Consider the following 21,940-nt stretch of genomic DNA (forward strand, 5'->3'; position numbering starts at 1 on the left):
AAAGGGGAGGGTGCACAGACCAGAAGAATTCTGCTGTTTCATTGTTCAGTGTTTGTAGCTCAAGAGTCAAGGGTGATACAATGACTAATTGCTCAGGAACAAGCCCCTTGCCATCAATCGCAGAGGAAGGTCCAACGTCTAACCTGCTGGTTAATTATTATTGCCTTGTCTGATTAAATGCTCTTCTTTTTTTGGTAAACAAAGCTGTCCCCAGTGCCAGGTCCTCCAGCCAGCAGCAATACACTGCTGAGGAGAGCAGCTATCTGATGTATTAGACAGAAGATCACTGAATGGAGCAGCCACTCCCTCAGGTTCTTCTCAGTCCAAAGTGCTGATGTAATTTGTGAACTGTGGGGTGCTATGAAGACGTTCCTGTCCTCACCTTGTGATTCACACCACGGTCTTTCACATCCCTCTACCCCACAGCCCTGCCTTCTGAGCTGAACAAAGCCTCATACGTATTGTACCTAGGTTGCACCTAAATCCTACCTTTTTTTTCCAGCTTATTTTTGTACAGTAGCTGAGATCGTCTTTCAAATTTATCTTCACAAACACGATCCTAAAAGGTGCCCTTGTCTCTACCAAGTTCTTCTCTACCCACTGGCCTTGCTTATAAGGCTCACACATGGACCACTTGCCCCAGTGACAGCTTCCTATTAAATACTCCATCCCCTCGCTCACCTTGCTTTTCAATGCATATTATAGAGCCCATCCTCTCCCAGTCTTTGGTCTCTCGTTCAGAGCTGAACAGCTTTCCTCAGCCAAGAATGTTTGAAACAAGCATTTCTTCCTCTTCCTCTACCATCAAGTTTGCGACACGCTCATCCTCCTGAAAATCTGTAAAGTCACCTTAGTATCCTCCAGCTCCTTCCATAAAGCTTCTTCTATTACAATATCCAGAAAATATTTGCTGGGACCAAGCTAACTGAAGTGCCCTTCATGCCCTCATAGGTCTGCTCCAGAACAAAGACTTATGCAAGACAATGTACACATTGATCCAGACCTCCTAATCTCTGAGAAGTTTATTTCTTTGCTTTCTTATGGTGTTCAACTCCTTTGAGTTCAGAAGCCTTTTTAAAACAAACAGAACTTTACACAAAAGAACCAAACTATATATATGATGGCGGAAGGCTGCGCCAGCATAATACATTAATTGAGTTACAGATATCAGCATGACTCAAGAAATCATACAACATAAGCCACAAACTCTTAAACCCAATTAACCGTAAGTGAAATCACTTCTACCAAGTTTTAATCCTTCCTACTGAGTGCACATCAGCCAGCACTGACCCCACGCTATGCAGCTATTTTCCCAGTTCATATGTTGAGAATTGCCATCTATGTTCCCAAGATGTGTTTTGAGAGACATTGATACCTCTGATGGATCCATGTGAAAAAGGGGATACACTCTCTGACATGAAGTTCTGAAGTTATAGTCTTTAGCTATAGGTTTTCAACTATCTGATTCCGTTAAGGTAAAACCAAAAGAAGCCTAACCTTTGATTCTGACTAGTCAGCAATAAACCCACAGACACTTTTCCTCTCACACACTGTCTGAAGAATAAGGAGATGCTTGTGAAGATGTGTTAGGAAAAGGACCTGGAAACTCCCTGAGAAAAAGTACCTCGGCTTCCCAAGGAATCTCACCATATACCCTCCCCTCCCCTTGACCTCTTTCATCTGTAGGCCAAGTTGGCTCACAGCTAGCTCACCCCATCAGTCAGGCAGTAGAAGCTTCTTGCCATGTAGGCTCGTCACCTCTACATACGAACAGCTTTGATGTGCTTCTTTTTAACTAAGAGATGCTGGGTTTCTAATCCTCAGCTATCCTACTGGTTGACACAAGCAGACTTTGTCTTCCAGCTCTGTCTGTTTCCCTTCCTGGCATTTTGAATGTAATCATTTTCTCTTTTGGTGCAGCAGAAGAATGATTAATTCAGCGTCCCCTCATCTGACTCTTACCTCTCTTCTGTTGCTCTCACATTTGGCCCTCCTGACACACGACTAGGGTTTGAGTTATGTTCTTAACTGAGTGCTTATCTGCTATTACTTTGTTCTCAGGAAATGTTTCTATCTCCTGTACACACTGCCTCATGTTACACAGACGAGCTAACGTGGACTTTTCCATTTGCAGTATGTATCTAGAACTGATGCCAAAGCATGCTGTACCAAACCATGCAAAATGGAGCATACAGTACCATCTGTAAAACAAATTCAAAACAAACAACAAAACAGTAAAAACGGAGTAAGAGGGGAGCAGCTGCAGCGTTTATTTGACAGTCACATGCAGTGCTACACAATTCATTCTCCCATACTTGCTCAGCTCCCTTTCTCTCTAAATACAAGGAGCTGAGCAGCTTGTTGCCATCACATCCAAGAATGAGTCCTTTCATTTAAAATGGCCAATATAAGTTTCCAGGCCAGGGACTGGTCACTCAGGGGAAACAAAGGGAAGAAACATCAGGCTTTGTCACCTAATTTGCATCCTCCGCAGCCTGAGGACGGAAGCAGTACACAGCTGTCCACATGGCAGGAAAAACTCTGGAGTCTTGGTGCTCTTGTTCCAGCACAGTGCTTTCCACTACAGAATGTTCTTTGCAATGGCATTCAGGGTCCTCACTTTAGCCACATCCGCCACCTTAATAGAGTACTCAGGGGCAGAGAACGACGCTCCCATGGCAACATTTGGATTTCTGCACAGAAAATGACTGGTTACTTTCTGCAGGTGACACAGAAGGGTAAAAGGCAGTCAGTAATGAAAACCCACCATTTTCCCCACAGTGTTAGCAGCAGTCAGAATACCTGCTGGTGCCACCCAGACCAAAGATGAGGCAGAAACAGAACAAAGAACAGTACAGAGGACAGAAAAAAACAGCATCTACAGAAACCCAGTGCAGACCTGTGGTCTTCATCACTGTTCATCCCACAGGCCTTCCAAAAACCACATTCATCAGTGCCACAGGTCAAAGGTAACTACATCAGAACACGCCCTTCCAAGTGTCACCAGAGTGCACTCAGAAGCCCTAAGGCAACAGAAGCATAGGAAATGCCCCAAGGAGCCGGTTGTGCATGGAGCCCGTGTCCAGACAATGAGCACCACTGGATTCACACACTATAGAACACAGAGCCAAGTAGCACAATCCTAACCACAACAGTACATTAACACTCAGAAAGCTGTTTGAAATTTACACCTGTTCCACACACTTACATTTGTATAAATCCTGATTTCCCCCAGTACAATTTTGCTAAGAAATAGTAAGAAATAGTCAGTTACCTGAACTTCATCCCTGAATCCCGCGCTGAGCGAGCAGAGCAGTGAAACTCAGAAGCAGAAGAGCCTTCCAGAATCCTTTGCAGGTTGCGCTCTGTGATGCCACCCCCTGGTGGGAAGAATCCTTGTTTATGTCACACCCAGCATAGAAAGGACTATCACATAGCCAACATCATCCCTGAGATCTATCCCCTAAGGGACCAGCACCACCTACACAGAAGGGGAAAGAGCCCTTGGGACAAGAGACTCTGGCACTTGAAGAGCTGGGAGAAGACTTGATTCATGTCCTCCCACAGATCTACAACTGTCCCCAAATCCTCCAGTGAGCAGCAGCTGCAGCGTTCGGCAGCCTTTACTCAGACCACAGCAGGAACACCTCCCTCCAATGGATGTGGCTCAGAAAAAACAATCAGACAGGGCACCCCAGGGCAAGAGGAGCCAGAGGCAACTAGACCTGTTATAGATGACAAGTAAAAACTTTACCTGGCACTACGACAATTCTGCCCTTTGCCTGAAAGAAAAATAACTTGTTAACGATACTGGCACAGCACTAAGTCCTCACAAGCCACTATAGGGAACAAAGAAAATTTATGTATCACAGCCTTGAAATTCACAGTGGCTTATGATTCTTGCTTTCTCACTCCAGGGATCTAGCCCAAAGGGACTTGGGAAATCAGATCAAGGACAGCTCAGAGGTGGGGGGCAAGCACTTGTGGACAGCAGCTTCCCCACAGAAATGAGGGTTATCACAAAGAATGTGCTTCCAAGGAAGTGGCCACAGTAACCCAGAGGCATGCAGGGAGCTCTTACCTGTTCTGCGAGTTTCTTAATCAAGGATAATCCTTCCAGTGCTGAGCTATCGCAGCCACTGGTCAATACCCGCTCAAACCCCAGAGAAATCAGAGTCTCCAGTGCCACCTGAGGGTCGTGCACCATGTCGAAGGCTGAGAGACCAATAGAACAGTTCAGAAATAACTCACTGCTCAAGCTCTGTCCCCATTCCAGCCCAGAAGAGAGATGGGAAAGTCCCTTCTCTCAGCTGCAGCTCCCAACTACAACATCACCCTCACAGTAACGGCAGGGCTGCAGCACTGAGCTCTTTGACATTTCCACCCCATGCAGGGCAGTAACATTGACACCAAGCTTAGACCCCCTGAACCTAAGCTCTCGTGGGCAAACAGCACAGCTACAGCACAGTACACACAGCTTTTTGCCCTCCAAAGAAAAACCACCAGATTAAGCCCAGTTAGTCCCCAGCTCCCCATCTCTGTCAGTGGGGCACAAGCTGGTCCCTGCCAGGGCCACCAAACTCTGTGACTCACCTCGGTGAAACGTGACTGGCAAGGGCCGGCAAACAGCTGTAATAAGAAGACATATAGTCAGCCTGGACTGTTACAGAGAATCCTTTGTGTCAGAACCAGTAATGCACATGAGATTCCCTTCACTAGCTACAATTTTTGTACTAGATCAGCCCACTGCAAACTTTACCAGTAGTGCTCAACACTGGCAGTTCACAAGCCAGCTACTTTCTACAAGAAGAAATGTAACTATCTTATACTATCTAACTAATGCAAAGTAACTAATGAAAATACTGATTGCAGAGCTCCGCTGGATAGAAAGAGAAAGGAATCAAACAAGACCTGCAGACCATAAAACCCAGTGCTGTGCATTCTATGGTGTAAGACAGCACAGCACAAAGCTACCATCCCCGGTGACAGCAAAGAAACCACGCGATGCTTAGAGAAACATTTACAAGCAGGGATTCTCTCACCCAGCAACGCCGTGCAGAGCTCTGTATCGATGCGTCCATCCTCAGTGAGGGCCCCGAAGACCAGCCCATCCGCACCGTGCAGCTTGGCCAGGCGGATGTCGGCCTTCATCACCTCCACCTCTCGGTCCGAGTAGAGAAAATCTCCGCCGCGAGGCCGGATCATGACGAACACAGGGACCCGCACGCACTGCTTCACCACCTGCAGGAGCCCTGGGGGGAGAAACGGGACGAGGGGGAAGAGATGGGCTCACAGAAGGGCTGGCGGCACCCCCAGGGGGCGCGTCTCGAGAAGAATGCAGCGAGAACGGAGGGGCGCGGGGCCGCGCGGCTTACCCATGCTCGGGGTTGTTCCTCCCTCCACCAGGCCCGCGCACAGCTCGATCCGGCCGGCACCTGCGGAGAGGCGGTCACACCCGGCCCCGGCCCTCACCCCGCTCCCGCCAACCGGACCGGGCCTCGGGCCTCGGGCCTCGGGCCTCGGGCCTCGGGCCTCACCTCCGCGCTCCGCGTTGACGGCAGACTCCACCGAGTCCACGCACACCTCCATAAGGAAGCCATCGTCCATGCCTAGGAAGGAACGACGCGGTCAGCCCGGCTCGGCCCATGACGGCTCCCGGCTGCCTCGCGGCCTCCCCTCGAGCTTCCGGCCCGCTTCCGCCTCGGGCCCCGCCCCCCGCGCTCGACATCCGGCCTCGCCCCCTCGCGGCCCGGGGCCCCGCGCCCTTCGTCACCGGCCCCGGGCCGCGAGGGGGCGAGGCCGACGCGCTGTGTCCGGGCCGAGCCCCGCCTCCCTCCGCCGCAGCCCCGCCCCCGCTCCGGCCCGGGGCCCCGCCCCCGTCTCTCACGCGCCTTCACCTGCGCTGGCGGCGCGCGGGGGTCGCTGCTGGCTCCGGGTCACGTGCCGCCGAATTGTCATGGTGACGCCCGGAGGTGGCCGGAAGCGCTCACCTCGCTTCCGCCACGCGGCCCCACTTCCGGGCTCGCTCGGGATGCTGCGGGCGCTGTGCGGCGGAGGCGGGCGGTTCTTCCGTCCCGGCCTCTCGCTCGTTCCTCTCTGTCGGCCTCCGTGCCGCGGCCTCCCGCAGCGGCCGGCCCCCGCCGTCCCGCCCGCTGTCGGACGATGGCTGCTCGCCTGCAGCGGCGCTGTGGCGGGTGCTGTAGTGCTGGGCGGCGTCACCAGGTGAGAGCGGGGGCCCGGCCGTATTGTTTTGTCCGTCAGTCCTCCCTAAGCTCCCCGTTTCTAGCTCTCAGCTTAAGGGTTGTCTGCTGCACCCAGCGGCTCTCGTCTCGGTTCTGTGGGGTGAGCTGTGCTGCTTCTGTCTGCCTGCAGGCTGACGGAATCCGGCCTGTCCATGGTGGACTGGCACTTGGTGAAGGAGATGAAGCCCCCCAGGACGCAGCAGGAGTGGGAAGCAGAGTTCCAGAAGTACCAACAGTTCCCAGAGTTCAAAATGTGAGCGCTCAAAGATGGGGCGGTGGGCTGGGGGCACTGCTCCTGCAAACAGGCAGCATAGGGATCTCATGCAAATGGAAACATTCCCTTATGCTGTGAGCGAGGCACACAGCACATCTGGTAACGATTGCAGGCAGTCTCCTTCCTGTCCCTCATCCCTCACCATGGGAAGCATGAAGCAGGACAATAGCACTGCCTTAAACCATTCTTTGTTTTTACACCCCTCACAGTCTGAATCATGACATGACTCTGACAGAGTTCAAGTTCATTTGGTACATGGAGTACTCACACCGTATGTGGGGCCGTGTAGTGGGCTTGGCCTACATCCTTCCTGCTGCCTACTTCTGGAGGAAGGGCTGGCTCAGCCGCCCCATGAAGGGCCGTGTGCTTGCACTCTGTGGGCTCGTATGCTTCCAGGTGAGAGCTGTGCAGCTGCAGGGAATAGCTGCAGTGTGTTCTGTATCTCCTGATTGAGAGAGAAATTTGTGAAAGTTTGGGTGGGTTGCAACAGTGCTGATAGGTGGTTGGAGATAGAAGAAACAAATTGTTTTGACTTTAATGTTTCTCTGATTTGCTAAAATCAAAGATTGTTGCTGCCCTGTCTGTGCTGAGGCAAATGTGAAGGGCTGCCCCTGGCTCCTCTTACTGATGCATGGGGGGGGGGAGCTGGCTCTCAACCTTTCTTGTTGTTATGTCAGGGTCTACTGGGATGGTACATGGTGAAGAGTGGACTGGAAGAGAAGCCAGATTCTTATGATATTCCTCGGGTCAGTCAGTACCGCCTTGCAGCACACCTTGGCTCTGCACTGGTTCTTTATTCTGCCAGTCTGTGGACGGGGCTGTCTTTGCTGCTTCCACGACATCAGGTACAAAGTGGTGTGTCAGGAGTCCAGGCACAGCATAGTGTAAAACACAGAGGGTTGGGGGTAAAGGAAATGTGTGGAGGATGATGGTTACTTCCATTTTATCCTATTTCTGACTGTGACCTTAATACCATTAGAAGTTTATAGAAACTTATTTATCTTCTTCTGAACTGTTGTATTCTGCAACAGTTATGAGATGCTGGATTTGACTTTGTTGTTCCACTGATTAGACTCAAGAGTTCATGCAAACTCAGGCAGGAGCCTGCCTGCCAGGTTCAATTATTTGTTCCAGTAAGTTCCCAGTGGGCACTTCAGTTTCTGCACAGGGTTGGACTCAACTGTTTGTGAAATACTTTGCAAACCATTAGCCTGTATATGTAAAGAAAGCTTTTTTTACCTGTTGCAAACAGCACTGGAATTTTTTACTGCAGTTCACTTTTTGTTTTACAGTTGCATGAGACACGTCAGCTGCTTCAGTTGAGGCACTTTGCTCATGGCACTACAGCTCTCATTTTTCTTACAGCTCTTTCAGGTAATGCTGTCCTGTCTTGTGGCTCATCTCTTTTTGCACTGCTTTTCTTCTGGTCTGAGTGTGAGAAGCCCTATCACTTTCTATGTGTGAACTTTCAGAGAGCTTATTTAAGACCTCTTACTGGCGTCTTTTGAGCCGGTGGAGATGTGCTGAACAGTATGCATGCTGTTGTGAGATCTCTGTATATGTTTGCAAAAGAAATTTGGGATCGAGTTGAGTTCTTGAGTCAGTCTGGACGTAAGAGCTGTGCAGCCTGGAGTGCCGCCTGTACCCGGTTCATTAGTCATGTTCTCTGCTCTGGAATTGCAGGTGCCTTTGTGGCAGGGCTGGATGCTGGCCTTGTGTACAATTCCTTCCCCAAAATGGGGGAACGCTGGATCCCAGATGATCTTTTCGCCTTCTCCCCAACCCTGAGAAATATATTTGAGAATCCTACAACTGTACAGTTTGATCACAGGATCTTGGTAAGTGCTGTCTTCCTGCTATGTCTAAGCTTCCTCCTGGTTGCCTCCTACATCCAAACTGTCATCTTCAGGCTGTGGCTCTGTCAGCATGAGTGATATACAGGGTGTCCAAGGTCCTGAGAGCTTTGTTACCAATTTGTTTCTGAAGAAAGAGGAAGGTTAGAATTCATTTCTTTTTTTTTTTTTAATGTGGTTTTCTTCCTTAAGGATGTCTTCCTCCTGTGCGAGTTACAGACGTCATTTCTTTGTATCTCATTTTCCAGATGCTACAAATCAGGGTAGCCTTTGCAGTGGAAATGTCTGAGGATGTTGCCTGAAATAAAACTTGAAAGCAGACACCACTCAACAGTGACATTTCCTCTAGAATTTAAGTTCCTTTACACCAGTAGTGCCCTGTGAAAGAAATCTCAGCTAGTTAGAGCAATTTGGATGTTAAACAGCACTGCTGACACTACTTTGGACCAAGCCATAGCTTGATGAGATAAAACGGAAAGATAGAGAGTTCTGGTAGGGGACTTGTAAGGTAAAGGTGATCTGTGCAATGAGATGATGATGGTGAGCTATAGCTGGGTAGCGAAAATGAGATCAGGATGCCAGCTGACAGCTTCCACCTTCCACTGCCAAGGTGACAGGTGGGAAGGGGGCAGAAATAATGCCTATCAAACAGAAGAAATAAGGAAAAGCTATTGGGAAAGCAAGGCATTCATTCAGAAAATGGAACATAGCTTATATTTTTAGGGCTGTTAACTGGTTGGGGCATGGAATCTGCAGCGTGTGATGGTGGCCATTAACGTGTTTCTAAAGTTAAATAAGTTCAGTGAGCAATGTTTTATTGCATGGAAGGTGCAGTCAAAGATATCTGGCCCATTTCCTTTCAACTTCTCACGAAGAGTGGTTGTTTCTCTGTCCTATCTCTTCCTTTTTTAGGGAGTTGCCTCAGTCACAGCTGTCACAGCACTGTACCTCTTCTCACGGAGGATTTCCCTCCCTCATAGGACCAGGATGGCAGTGACATCCTTACTGGCAGTGGCTTGGGTGCAGGTATTGTCCTTTTTTTTTTTTTTTTTTTTTCCTGTTCAGTTTTTTTCCTAGTCCTTCACAGCACATTCACAAGACGAGCTGGAAGGCTGCCTTGACGTGGAAGCAGTGCAAGATCTGCGCTCCTGAGGCTGGAGCTGGGAGCCGAAGCATACAGCCCCACATGAAGGCTGGAGGCCTATCGTTGAGCCTGCTCACCGCACGCTTTGGACCGCATGCAGCCACAATCGTGCTGACCGTCCTCCCTTCCCACAGGTGTGCCTGGGCATCAGCACGCTGCTGCTTTACGTCCCCACACCGCTGGCCGCCACACACCAGTCGGGCTCCCTGGCGCTGCTTAGCGCGGCCCTGTGGCTCATGAGCGAGCTGCGGCGCGTGCCCAAGTGACCCGCGGGGCTCAGCTGCTCGACCTCCCGGCCGCGACGGCGCGCGGTGCGTTCCCGCTGTGTAACATAAAGGAGTTTTATGGAGCTGCCGCTGTCTGCGTGCTTACGGTGCGAGGTGAGGGGGAGGGCGGCCGGGCTCGGGCTGATGCCGCGCTGTGGCGCCCCCGGCCGGTGAGGCGGTCTAAGTGCCTCTCTGCCAATAAGAGACGGCAGGGCGGTCAGCGCGCCGCGCTCTCTGCGCGGATTGGCCGCCGCCCGCGGCAGTGGGCGGGTCTTTATCCCTAGCCGTGGGTGCGGGTGAGCGGCGGCGGGAGCGGCCATGACGGCGCACAGCTTCGCGCTGCCCATCGTCCTCTTCTCGGCCTTCTGGGGCCTGGTGGGCATCGCCGCCCCCTGGTTCGTGCCCAAGGGGCCCAACCGCGGGTGAGTACGGCCGGCCGGGCCGGAGGGGAGGGAAGGACCGCGGCGAAGCCTTCCCTCGTGACGATGTCTCCGCCCGCAGGGTGATAATCACGATGCTGGTCACCACGGCCGTGTGCTGCTACCTCTTGTGAGTACCCGGCCCGGCCCCGCCCCGACCCCCGCGCGGCCTCCCCGGGCCTGCTGACCGCTGCCGGCCTCCAGCGGGCGGGTGGGCTCCGCCTCGGGGCGGGCCTCGGGCCCCGCTGGGCCCTTCCTCTGCCGCCGGGGCTCACGCTCGCGTCCCTTGCAGCTGGCTCATCGCTATCCTGGCCCAGGCCAACCCCCTTTTCGGGCCGCAGCTGAAGAACGAGACCATCTGGTACGTGCGCTTCCTCTGGGAGTGACCCCCGGCAGCTGCCGTAGAGACCCGCCGTCACCGTGAGTGGGCAGAACTGGGGGGAGCTGCTTTGGCTCTGGCACATCGCGGCTATGGAGCGCTGAGCCCAGCGTGGGGCCGCCGGTGCAGCTCTGTGCTAACATCTCCCCCTTTCTCCTCCTTCCAGCTCTTGCTGTTCGAGCATCTCCCCTCCCATACCAGGCAGCTCCCAGAGGTGCTGGGCCAGGAGCTGGAGCAGCTGCCCCAGTGCACTTCAAGCACTGCAGCCCAGCGCTGGCTGGGCCCCTGCTGTTGGCAGGCAGTGTCCCTGCTGCAACGTGGGCCCCGTGGCACCCTGCATGTGACCAGTTCCTGCTTGGCAGAGGGTGGTCCTTGCTAAGACAGGCTCTAGATACGGCTGGGAGAAGGGAGGGCTGAGCCTGTTGGAGGAGGCAGACTGCCATGGATGTGAGGGAGGTGCTGAGGTCTTGGGCAGGGGCTCCTGGTCAGCAGTGTGCCCAGCCTGGGACTGTGTCATCTCCCACATCTGCAATGAGGGTGCTGCAGTAGTATGTAGGTACCACCATCCCTCTCGTGTCTACATTCCAAGAACAAAATATTGAGTTGTCTTAGGTCTGCCCCTTATTTATCAGATAATTTATTGGCATTATTTATTTATTTGTATTTGTCTGTATTTGCTGAACTTGTGTTGTGGAAATAAATATTTTTTTTCTAGTAGGTGATGCTGGAAGCAGTCACTTGCTGCTTCGAGGCTGAGGAATTCTGGGCTTCATGTTGTGTTTTTTTTGTTTTTGTTTTTTTTTTCTTTTCCCACCTTTACTTCTAACCCTGTTCCTGCAGTGAAGATAAGACAGATCAACAGCTGTTATAGAAAAGAGGTTGGCAGCATGCGTGCAGGGCTTTACCTTGGGGTAAAGGCTTTACCTTGGATGCCACCTGTACAACTCTTTGGAGTCAGGGTCACAGATAAGCAGCACATGTCCCAGAGAGAAGCTGATAGGGCTGTGCAGAAGCTGTAGCAGCTTGGAGGCCTGTTGCCCAAGCCCTGCCTTCTGCCCTGTTCTAGCAGTTCCTTAAAGCTGGGTTGTGAATAAGGTTTTAAAAAGAAACAAACAAATAGGGAGCAACGCCTTCCAGAGCCTTTTAGGCTCAACTGTTTTTTCTTGGGAAGAAAGGCAGGCAGCAAGCTGTTGGATCTCTAGATCCACAGTTCAGAAGGGATCAGTTTCCCTTGCTACCGGGCAATTGGGCACCAGCCCAATTACTGAACTTAGTTGTGCAGAAAGGAGCATCTGGCAAGAAAGCAGCACTGCTGCTGCATACTACCAGCAAGACCCAGCAGCATGGAGCACTACTAAGCAGAGAGGTACAGGCAGCAGTCAGGCTCCCAGCCCTGAGTTGCTGCTGCTGCTGGATTGGTGCTCACTAGAAAACAAGACAACTGCTGGTTGGCTCAAAGGGTTTTTTTTTTTTTTTTATTGCTTCAGGAATGGTAACATGATTTCAAGTATAAAGTGAAGAATTTGATTAGGAGAACTGGGGCTCTAGGCCTAGAAGATGAAGGCTATGCATGGAGGGATGCATAGCTAGAGAGGTGGCTTCCCCGCAGGCAGGCCCAGCCTGAACTAAGGGGGAAAGAGCCACTGGTCCTTGCACTTAGTGCCGGATTAGCTTGTGGGATGCCACAGAGGGAGCACACTTAGGAGGGAACAACTAAAAGGAAACGTAGCCTTACAAAATGTTCCCTGCGCCCTCAGTGCTGCCCCTTAGGCATGGCCTGGGAGTGTCTGAGAGGAGCACATGGCACACATGGCACACAGCAGGACCCTTCATTGTGACAGGGAATGTTCTGAGTGGGCTCAGACCTGGCAGAACAGCTCAGTGGAGCCTGCTGCTCGCCTGGTTCCTGGAACCTGTGATAGACTGTGGAAAGACCACACCAGGCACTGATAAGCTACAGCACTTTGCCAGTCTGCTCTGCAAACTGGTGGCTAAGCTGTAGGATGGCCTGGGGCTTCAGGTCACAGCCTTGAGCTGTCTGCCTCAGTCATGTCTTCTGCTCTGAGGACCCGGCAAGGGCTGCGGTGTGAGTGCTGCCAGTAAAGGGTTTTTCTTTACCCTGCGCAGCAAGGCAAAGGTCAGAGGCCAAGAAACAAAGATTAGGACTGGGGTGTGGCAGAGAGGCTGGCTCCAATGTCCACAACTGCCTCAGCCATATGGTCTGTGGTTCTGACATGCAGATAACGGAGTACAGCATTGAAATGGTCCTCAGGAAAGAGTCCAAGTTCTTGGCTGGCATTCAGTTCTGGTTCTGCTGGTGCAACTGGTCAGTGACTGTCCCACTGATATCATGGCAAGTCCCCCTGGCCTGGGGGCAGCAGCACCACCTTGTCCAGCCAGAGCAGGTCCAGCTGCCGGCGGTGGATGCGGCGCAGCCGCAAGAGGTAGAGGACTATGGCCAGCCCTACAACCAGGATGCAGGCAAAGAAGAGATAGTGGTTGTAGACAAAAGAAAGGCGCAGCCAGGAGGTGTGTGCTTGCCGGCTGCTCTCTTGCCGGAGATCCCTGTGGAGAGGAGAGGTGGAACCAGGCATGACTGGCACACGTACCACAGGCTGTAGCTGCTCTCTAAGGATGGCAGAGCTCTGTGCAGTAACTCCAGCACATCCTCCTCCAAGCGGGACCCTCTTGTCCCCTTCCAGCTAGGCTACAAGTCCTGGAGCTAATGCTCCTTCCTGAGTTACCTGAGTGGCAGAAAGCGTGTCTTGTAGAGGATGGCTCCCAGCGTCCACTGCACCTCACGGTCATACACCAGCTGGGCTGTGTGCAGGCTGGGGTAGTCCAGGGGGAAGTGGAAGCCGTGGTGAAGGACTTGATACATCCAGGCAGACTTGAAGCACTGATACCTGCAGGCAGCACAGAGGAATATCAGTTGGATGCTACTGCAGGATCCAAGCCCAAGAAAGAGCCTACCACAGCCACTCCTATTAGTGAGCCCCCAGGAGGAATGGTCCCTTACTTGAGGCGGTGCTCATCTGCATGTGCTGAGTATAGGCCACTCTGGAAGCGCTGGGTCAGCACCTCCCAGCTCTGGCTGCAATATTCCTAGTGAAAGGAAAAGTTTCAGTTCAAAGCAAAGGAACCCCAGATCCCTCCCAGCATGGTGAGACCCTGTGGTCTAGAACAGTACTCACCTGGGCAGCAGAGATGAAGGCACGGGCACTGTAGCGGCCCCCTAGGCGCAGCACATCCTCAGTGCAGTAGAAGAACTCAGAGAAGCCATAAAACTCACTGTTGCTGAAGTCGATGGGTGCTTTGTAGGCCCCAATCAGAGAGTCCTGGCTGCTGTTGGACCCCGCCAGGAGTGGGTGCAGCAGCAGAGCACAGGCCTGCCAGTCCCCTCGCCCACGGACATACAGTGTTTGGCTGCCCCTTGTCACCGTGTCTTCCAGTCCCATGGGCAGGCAGGGGTCCAGGAAGGGAGTCTCAGGGCTCAGCCCTGTCTGCTGGCTATGCAAGCTGGAAAGCAAGTCAGAAAAGAAAGGTCATTGCACATAGGGTACTGTAGCACCCACAAAAACATCTAGTGCTCCTCCACAACTAATACTATTGCAAGACCCTGTCCCCTTTACACTCATGGTCCTGAGAGTTACCCAACCAACTCCTGCTGAAGCTAAGCTCTCCAGATCTGTAGCCACAAGCCCTGAGCACATTATGGGTGCCATGGGGTGCAGTCTGTTCCCACCAACCTGTGGGGATCTGCACCCCCATGGAGAACCCAGGACATCTGGAGGCAGGGTCTTCTCCCAGCATGGGAGTACTTGGGCTCTGAATCTCTGCAAGTCTGGGAACAGCTTCAGGAAATAAGGCAGGAGGCAAGTGGAGGTGAGAATGCAGTGGAAAGATGTGCTGAATGAGCCAGTGCTGAATAAGGAGGGAAAGCCAAAGCAAGGAAAACCAGAAGCTGCTGTAGGGGAGTTCCTGTAGTACTGGAAGGGGAAAGATGACAAGCAGTGGCACTGATAATGCCTGCAGGCTCCGACAAGGGCAATGCCATTGTGCCACGTGCCAGCACAAGCACCTGCTGGCACCCAGCTGCTGCCAGCGTGGCTGTAGGAGCAGCTATCAACCACGGGTGGCTCTTGGGGAAAATCCAATGGGGAGAGGGTGGCACAAAGGAGCCAGTGCCGTTGTGCAATGCCAGGGCAGCTCCAGGCAGGGCAGCAATACCGGTTGTGCACATAGGTCTGGTTCAGCACAAGCTCTTCATAGCGCTGCCGAGCAAAGTTGCCTCCGAAGCCCAGGAAGGTGTTGACATAGACACGGTACACGTGGCCGGTGTGCTGCACGTCACAGCCCAGGTTGAACTCTGCCAGTAGGCTCTTGGCAGCCTCCTCCTGGGTACAGGAGACCACCATCAGCAGTGAACGTTGGGCAGCTCTCAGTGCCAGCCACTTGCCCAACACACACCTGCTGTGGGGATGAAAAGGCTCCGGAGCCAGGCACCTCATAGGCGATCTGCAGAGAGGCCCCCCCCATGTCTAGGATCCCAACCGTTCGTCTCCGTACCAAGGACTCCACCTGGTCTCCCAGCGCTACAGTGACAACTGCAGCCTCCTCTGCAACCCGCAGCAGTGTGTCAGTGAGGGGCAGGGGGGCATTCCTTCACTGGTACCTCCCAACATCCCTCGCATGTATGAACCGAGGGCCAAAGGGCTGCATGCTGCATTCCCCACTGCTGCTGTGCAAGCAGCTCGACTCACCATCCTCATGATCAAACCGTCCCAGCACAAAGTTGATACCGATCCAAGCGTAGACACCTGGGCATGACAGGGAGTTTGCTTTAAGGCAAAGCACAAATGATCCTACACAGACTCCACGCGATGCCGGCAGCCCCGTGTGCTCCCCGCTAGGACATGAGGACAGGGCAGCATTTCCCACCTTCCTGCTTCCCTGAAATGACTTCAGCATGCGATTTGGAGAAGAGGAAATCGAACTCCAAGGGCACGTTTTTCACCAGGTTCTCCAGGATGGCAGCTTGCAGCCTGAGGGGCACAGTGACCTCTGGGAGATGCTCCTTGTCAGGACAAGAGCAACAGAGAGCAGAATCTCACAGCTTTGCCAAATCCTCCCTGACCATGGCCCCACGCTCACCTCTCAGGCAGCAGCCGCATGCCGGCCGTGCACAGGACATACAGCGGCGTCTCCTTGTGCTTCCCCGCTGGCACGTGTGCAGCCGCGAAGCGCAGCAGGGGCCGCAGGTAGGCCGTGGCTCGCTCCGGGGCCGCCGCGGCCACCGAGATACCTGCATGGATGGTTGTCACCGACCGGCCTGATGCCGCCGCCCATTAGTGGGGCTCGGTGCCACACTCACCGGGTTTAACCTTCATGACCACGGGGCGGCTGCTGGGGTCCCGCATCTGCCGGATGTCCAGCAGGTCGTGCGGGTGCCCGTTGTGCGGCGGCCACACGTAGACAAACACCCGGGAGCCGCTGCTGCCGCAGTCCACCACCACCCCGTAGCTCAGCGACGCGTCCTCCGTGTCGGTGGCCGCCAGCTCCTCCATCCGCGCCAGGTACCTGCGGGTGGGGACCGGGCCCGCTCAGCGCTGCCCGCACTGGGCCCGGAGTCCCTGCCGCCCCGTCCCCGCTCACCTCTCGTCCCGCCGGGCGTCACGGCGCGGCGAGGCCCAGCGGCGGGGCCCGGCGGCCGCCAGCAACAGCAGCAGCCCCGCGGCCACAGCCAGCCCCAGCGCCGCCGGGCGATGCCGCGGAGCCGGGAAACCGCAGGACACGGCCGAGCGGCACGGCGGGCACGGGGCGGCGATCCTGCGAAAACAAGGCACGGCTCAGAGATCGGACCGCACCGGGACCGGACCGGGACGGCCCCGCCGCGCTCACCTGGCCATGTGCGTCCACCGCCCGCCCGCGCATCGCCCCGCGCCGCCGACACCGGCACCCTTTGCCGGCACCCGCAGCCACGTCACCCAGCGCCCCTCCTCCCGCCCACCAATAGTGGGCCCCGGTCTCTCGCAGCGCTCCGCCCCCAAGCTGCCGCCTGTCCAATAGGCGTCCCCGCAAGGTTTGGCCTCGCCCATGCGGCCCAGCAGCCAATCGGCGCCCCCCGGCGGCTGAAAGCCGCACCTGGCTGAGCCCCGTCTTCCGCGGCCGAGGGGCGCCGCGTGACGTCACCCACCGACTTCCTCCCTCCCGTCACCACCCGCGCCGAGCCAATCGCAGCCTTCCAAATAAACAGCACGCGCCGAGTCCTTGAGTGACGGGCGAAGCAGCCAATGGCGTCGCTCCAATCCCGCTCGGGGGGGGAACCAGCTGTAAGACCTACGATGGACCAAAGGTCGCGGGCTCGCCGCCCAATGGTCTGCGCGGAGGGGCGGGACGAAAAGTTGAGGGACCCAATGCGCTGCGCGAAACCGCGGGGCGGTGAAGGACGCGGGCCAATAGGCAGCGCGGAAGAGTGAGCTATCAACCAACGACGGCCTCCGCCGCGACGGGGCAGGGACCAATAAGCGCGGTGAGCGGGGGCGGGAGCCCGTGGCTCAAACCAATAGTCGCGCGGCGGAGGCGGGGCGCGGGAGAAGGCGACCAATGGGCGAGGAGGGGCGGGGCAGCGCGGCGCGGGGTCGGGGCGGCGGCGGCTGCGGCGGCTGCGGCGGCTGAGGCGCCATGGAGCTGGGGGCGGGCGCGGGGGCGGGCGCCAGCCCCGGCGCGCGGGGCGGCTCGGAGTCGGGCCGCGTCCTGCTGCTGCTGATGGGCGGCGGCGGCGGCGGCGCGGGCCGGGCGCGGCGGGGCGGCGCGGAGGCGTCGGGCCCCGGGGGAGCCGAGGCGGCTCGGGGCCCGGAGCCGCGCTCGCCGCCCGCCCCCGACTACGAGGCGCTGCCGCAGGGCGCCGCCGTGTCCACGCACATGCTGGCGGGCGCCGTGGCGGGCATCATGGAGCACTGCGTGATGTACCCCATCGACTGCGTCAAGGTGCCGGCGCCGGGCGGGCGGCCGGGCCTACCCGGGGGCAGGTCCCGGTGGGAGGCCCGGTTGGTCGGGGGTCACCGAGGCCTACCGGTTTGTCTTTCAGACTCGGATGCAGAGCCTGCGGCCCGAGCCCGCCGCCCGCTACCGGAACGTGCTGGAGGCCCTGTGGCGCATCGTGCGTACAGAGGGCGTGTGGAGGCCCATGCGGGGCCTGAACATCACCGCCACCGGCGCGGGCCCGGCCCACGCCCTCTACTTCGCCTGCTACGAAAAGTTAAAAAAGACGCTGAGCGACGTCATCCACGCGGGGGGCAATAGCCATGTGGCCAACGGTACTCGTCCCGCCGCGCCCTGCACGGGGCCAGCGGGGCCGGGAGCGGGGAGGGGGCCGCGGGGCTGCGGGAGGGGCCCGGGGGGCCCTAAAGCCGCGTCCTCTCCGCAGCTGCACCCGTCCGAGTCGCCCCGGGTTCAGGCTGGCAGCTGGGCCCGGCTCCTGTCGTTACCCACGGACGGGAGCTGCTAACAGGAGCCGGGAGCGGCTGCGGGGGTTGGTGGCACAGAGCGGATGTGGCTGCGGTGCTGTGGTTTTCACCGAGCAGCCGCCTCGGGAGAGTGAGGGGACGGGGGGGGGCAGGGCACGGTCTGCTGCCGGTGGTGTCTGCTTCCCGTTGTCCTGGGGGAGCCCTGCGAGCTGGTGGCCATCTGTCCCGCGAGCACTGGGGCTCAGGTCCCGCCTGGCCCACGAGATGTGACAGACTGCTGTGCTCTTCTCCTTCTCTTTGCTGAACTTTTTCCGGGTGGGAACTTCTTCACGCCGGCCCACCTCTCCGGAGATTGAGGCTGCCTCTGGATCTCATCCTTCTCAGCTTTGGCAGGGGACTCGGGGTCCTGGTGGAGCCCCGGGGTCTGTCACCGTCTTCTCCCCTCACATGTGGCAGTTCTTGTTTTGCAGGTGCAGCCGGGTGTGTAGCAACATTGCTCCACGATGCGGCGATGAACCCTGCAGAAGGTAATGGTGATCCTGTCCGGTGGGCTGGGGGGGCTGAGTGGGATCTGCCTGGGTTGCTCTGTGACACCTGTCTGGCATCTCTGTCCTTGCTGCTTGCCTAGCTTCAGGGATCCTTTGAGGGAACTGTAGGGTCCGTCTGGGGAACCCAGTAGCTGCCAGTGGGGAAGTAAGAGGGATGCTGTGGGAAGCACAGTAAACCGCAGCCACAGAGGAGTGGGGAGAGGCAGATTCTGACCAAAGCTGTGTGCTGCTGACAGCTGCCTGGAGCTCAGAGAAAGCAGCAGGTATGGGATCTTCACGTTTAGAGTCATTGCAAGTGCATTGAAACTAGAGAATACTGTGGTGAAAGGTCCTCTGGAGGATGTGATGTGGTTCTGCGCTTGTGCTGACAAAGAAACCCATGCTGTAAGCAGGGCTGCTGTTTGGCTCTCGGCCTCTGCAGTGGGCAGCTGCTTTCGCTGTCTGTTGTCAGTTGTCCTTGGAGCTCCACTTCTTACTGCAGCTATAGGATTTGTAGTCACAGCATTTGTAGGATAATACGGATCTAGCAATCTGGCTGGAACATGACAGGATGACTACAGTGGGAATTATTTTCTGTACAATAGATCTGTGGGGGTGGATGGTGAAATGTGTCACTTGAAGCAGAGTGAGGTGCACACTTTGGATATTGAACTTATTTGCCTGGTATGAGGCTGGTCCCTCAAAGTGGCTGCAGCAGCTGCAGAGGTAGCAGGTGGTGGTTCTCCGATGGCGTTACCTTGTTCAGATGTAATCACTACAGACCTGCCCAGGGGCCTGCTGGACACCACTTGTCAGAGGGGTCCATCACGGGAGCCTGGCTTCACACTGATTCTTTTTCTCTCCTCTTCTTCTATGTGCCTGGATCCTGGCTGCTGCTGCTGGCTTCTCACTGCTGCCGTCTGTCCCAAGTGGTCAAACAGAGGATGCAGATGTACAACTCGCCTTACCAGCGTGTGACAGACTGTGTACGGACTGTGTGGCGCAACGAAGGGGTTGGAGCTTTCTACCGCAGCTACACCACCCAGCTCACCATGAACATCCCCTTCCAAGCCATTCACTTCATGACCTATGAGTTCTTACAAGAGCACCTCAACCCCCACAGACAGTACAACCCAGGCTCCCACGTGGTCTCCGGGGCCTGTGCGGGGGCTGTAGCTGCTGCTGCCACTACACCTTTGGACGTTTGCAAAACGCTGCTCAACACCCAGGAGTCCCTGGCCTTGAGCTCCAACATCAGCGGACACATCACAGGCATGGCCAATGCCTTCAGGACGGTGTACCAAGTGGGCGGTGTGACTGCCTACTTCAGAGGGGTCCAGGCTAGAGTCATTTATCAGATGCCCTCAACAGCGATTGCCTGGTCTGTGTACGAGTTCTTTAAGTACATCCTCACCAAGCGCCAGGAAGAGCGTCGGGCTGGGAAGTGAGCCAGAGCCAAACCTGACTCCAGACCTGCTTCATCTCCCCTCCTGGTTTGTCTTCTGACCCTCTCCCTTTTGATTTGGTTTGTGTTGTAGAGAGGGGGCAGCAAAGCCCTTCTGGGTTTAGTGGTGCCATTTCTTGCCTGGGGCAGCTGCAGCTCGGCTCTGGCTGCACAGCTCACTCCTGTGGCCTCCCGAGATGTCCTGATGGGAGCTGCAGCACAGATCACATCCCCTGGCACTTCACTGGAGCTGTGCTCCCATTCTTCCCTTAACAAAATCCTCTAATGCAAAGTTCACCGCTGCTTGGAGGTGAAAGTGAATGTCCTGCCCTGCCACTGGCAGGGCCATAGCTGAGCTCAGTCACCAAGGAGAGAGCAGTGGCACTGCCAAGGATGCTGAGGGCTTCGTCTGGCTTTTGGCTGAAGCAGAGTATAAGCTTTGCCGTTGTCTTGTAGCACGCACACATGACGCTGACTGCCCTGGTGGTGGTGGGTAGGGGAGAATGGCACTTGAGGAGGGGAGGCTGTAGGTTTGTTCTTGTTCCTGCTCTTGACACCTCCAATAAAAACAGTTCTGCTCTATCATCATGTCCCCTTCTTGTTCTCGAGTGGCCTAGTGCTGTCACTTGACCTTTCTGACTGTCCAGCGTTGAGCTCTTTCATGGGGCTCCTGTTAGGGCAGCAGGTCGGACCACTGCCTGTTGGGGACATGGAAGCAGCAGCCAGATGTGTCTGTGTGCTCAGTGGAAGCTCTTGAATGAAGAATAGGAAACTTCTTTTTCAGCCTTCCCCAGTTTGATGGAGGAAAGCTTTAGATGGTGGAAAAATCCATGAGAAAAGCAGTGTTCTTTTTTTGCTCAGCCCAGACCACCACTAACTTACTGCTGCAGCCCTGACCAGAAGCAGGACGGAGCACATCAGAACACCTCTATTTCACGCCGTGATGCCATGAGCCCTGCACTGCCTCATCCTCCCACAGGGTGCCATGCCTGAAATAACTCCCTGGAGGAAATGCTTTCACAGTCCTGGTATGTGTTGTCTTTCAGTGTCCCTGTGGGTTTGGGGCTGCTGGCATGGGGTCGTTCTGCCCCTCATGCTCCGCTTATGGCAATTGGAAAGGGGTCTGGCTGCACTGTGTGCCTGTCCTCTGTTCCTGTACCCCACTGTTCCATGCACTCAGGAGGATTGGGCTCTCCTTAAAGAAACCAGAGCTGCTGGAGAGCTGGGAGCCTCATTTTGCCACCGTTCCAGGAGCTGGGGCTTTAAGAAATATCCTGAGCACTGCAAGATTTGGCAGCCCTGCAGCTCCTCCACCCAAGAGGCAGAAATCCGAGAAGCAGAAACGGTTGGGTGAAACCGTGGCAGGACAAGTGGGCAGCCCACAAGGAACAGCCTGGTCCTGCAGAGCCAAAGTGGAGCTGCAATTTCACCCTCAGCCGCCTCAGAGAGGAAGGCATAAACAGGGGCAGGGGCCAGTGGAGCTTCTTCATGCTATTAAATCCATCTGCCACTGCGAGCGGCTCTATAAATGTCAGTGGGCAAAGGCATGATTGAAGGTGACTCTGGGATGAGGAGAGAGATGTTTCCAGGAATAACCGCCCACAGAAGTGTTGGGGGAGGGAGAGAGACCCCCGGGAGCAAGGATGTGATAAGTCAGCAGTCAAGAGGCAATGGACCTGGGCAGGGCATGGCCTCCTGGCTGCTGCAGCTCTGCTGGCACAGAGTAGTGCAGCACTGCACGAGAACAGCGGCACTGCTGGAAGCAGGGCTGCTCAAGAATCCCTGAGTTCAGCACTGAGGGTGCTCCAAGGTTGGTTCCTGGGGCACCCCTTGGGCTGCCAGGGTTTGTCCCTGACAGTGAGCCACCAGCCTCACGCTCCGAGCCTGCAGCCTTGCTCATGGTGGTGGCTTCCCAAGAACACG

At 55.6% G+C, this 21,940-nt stretch overlaps 5 protein-coding genes across 9 annotated transcripts; 3 read left to right on the forward strand and 2 right to left on the reverse strand.

The window, feature by feature from the left end:
* Positions 1-2,246: 2,246 nt before the first annotated feature.
* CUTC (cutC copper transporter) lies at positions 2,247-6,030 on the reverse strand. Of its 5 annotated transcripts, none has more exons than XM_085229754.1 (9): positions 5,898-6,030; positions 5,538-5,609; positions 5,376-5,435; positions 5,043-5,252; positions 4,594-4,629; positions 4,082-4,215; positions 3,755-3,782; positions 3,275-3,380; positions 2,247-2,693 (listed from the first exon to the last, which is right to left on the reverse strand). In XM_085229754.1, the coding sequence occupies exons 1-9, from the start codon at positions 5,956-5,958 to the stop codon at positions 2,582-2,584; spliced, it is 819 nt and encodes a 272-aa protein (XP_085085880.1). In that variant the 5' UTR covers positions 5,959-6,030; the 3' UTR covers positions 2,247-2,581. The 5 variants fall into 5 exon arrangements, with proteins under 5 accessions (XP_085085880.1, XP_085085882.1, XP_085085881.1 ...); XM_085229756.1 differs by having other exon boundaries at positions 2,247-2,719; XM_085229755.1 differs by lacking the exon at positions 5,376-5,435.
* COX15 (cytochrome c oxidase assembly factor COX15) lies at positions 5,957-9,862 on the forward strand. Its single transcript, XM_010714593.4, has 8 exons — positions 5,957-6,222; positions 6,373-6,495; positions 6,726-6,912; positions 7,194-7,361; positions 7,809-7,890; positions 8,200-8,354; positions 9,282-9,395; positions 9,648-9,862. Exons 1-8 carry the CDS (start codon positions 5,957-5,959, stop codon positions 9,777-9,779), a joined length of 1,227 nt encoding a protein of 408 aa, XP_010712895.2. The 3' UTR covers positions 9,780-9,862.
* Positions 9,863-9,897: 35 nt separating this feature from the next.
* Positions 9,898-11,345, forward strand: ATP6V0E2 (ATPase H+ transporting V0 subunit e2). Its single transcript, XM_010714592.4, has 4 exons — positions 9,898-10,201; positions 10,281-10,328; positions 10,491-10,618; positions 10,744-11,345. The coding sequence occupies exons 1-3, from the start codon at positions 10,098-10,100 to the stop codon at positions 10,582-10,584; spliced, it is 246 nt and encodes an 81-aa protein (XP_010712894.1). The 5' UTR covers positions 9,898-10,097; the 3' UTR covers positions 10,585-10,618; positions 10,744-11,345.
* A 680-nt stretch (positions 11,346-12,025) lies between these two features.
* ENTPD7 (ectonucleoside triphosphate diphosphohydrolase 7) lies at positions 12,026-16,638 on the reverse strand. The gene is made up of 12 exons (XM_085229750.1): positions 16,479-16,638; positions 16,233-16,406; positions 15,952-16,157; positions 15,732-15,882; positions 15,519-15,622; positions 15,341-15,397; positions 15,048-15,196; positions 14,808-14,974; positions 13,772-14,096; positions 13,597-13,682; positions 13,322-13,483; positions 12,026-13,142 (listed from the first exon to the last, which is right to left on the reverse strand). Exons 1-12 carry the CDS (start codon positions 16,484-16,486, stop codon positions 12,926-12,928), a joined length of 1,806 nt encoding a protein of 601 aa, XP_085085876.1. The 5' UTR covers positions 16,487-16,638; the 3' UTR covers positions 12,026-12,925.
* A 538-nt stretch (positions 16,639-17,176) lies between these two features.
* SLC25A28 (solute carrier family 25 member 28) lies at positions 17,177-20,599 on the forward strand. Its single transcript, XM_085229753.1, has 4 exons — positions 17,177-17,567; positions 17,668-17,896; positions 18,517-18,573; positions 19,504-20,599. The coding sequence occupies exons 1-4, from the start codon at positions 17,262-17,264 to the stop codon at positions 20,019-20,021; spliced, it is 1,110 nt and encodes a 369-aa protein (XP_085085879.1). The 5' UTR covers positions 17,177-17,261; the 3' UTR covers positions 20,022-20,599.
* Positions 20,600-21,940: the final 1,341 nt, after the last annotated feature.

The sequence above is a fragment of the Meleagris gallopavo genome, chromosome 8 (genome assembly GCF_905368555.1).
Source record: "Meleagris gallopavo chromosome 8, MGAL_WU_HG_1.1, whole genome shotgun sequence".
NCBI classification, from domain to species: Eukaryota; Metazoa; Chordata; class Aves; order Galliformes; family Phasianidae; genus Meleagris; species Meleagris gallopavo.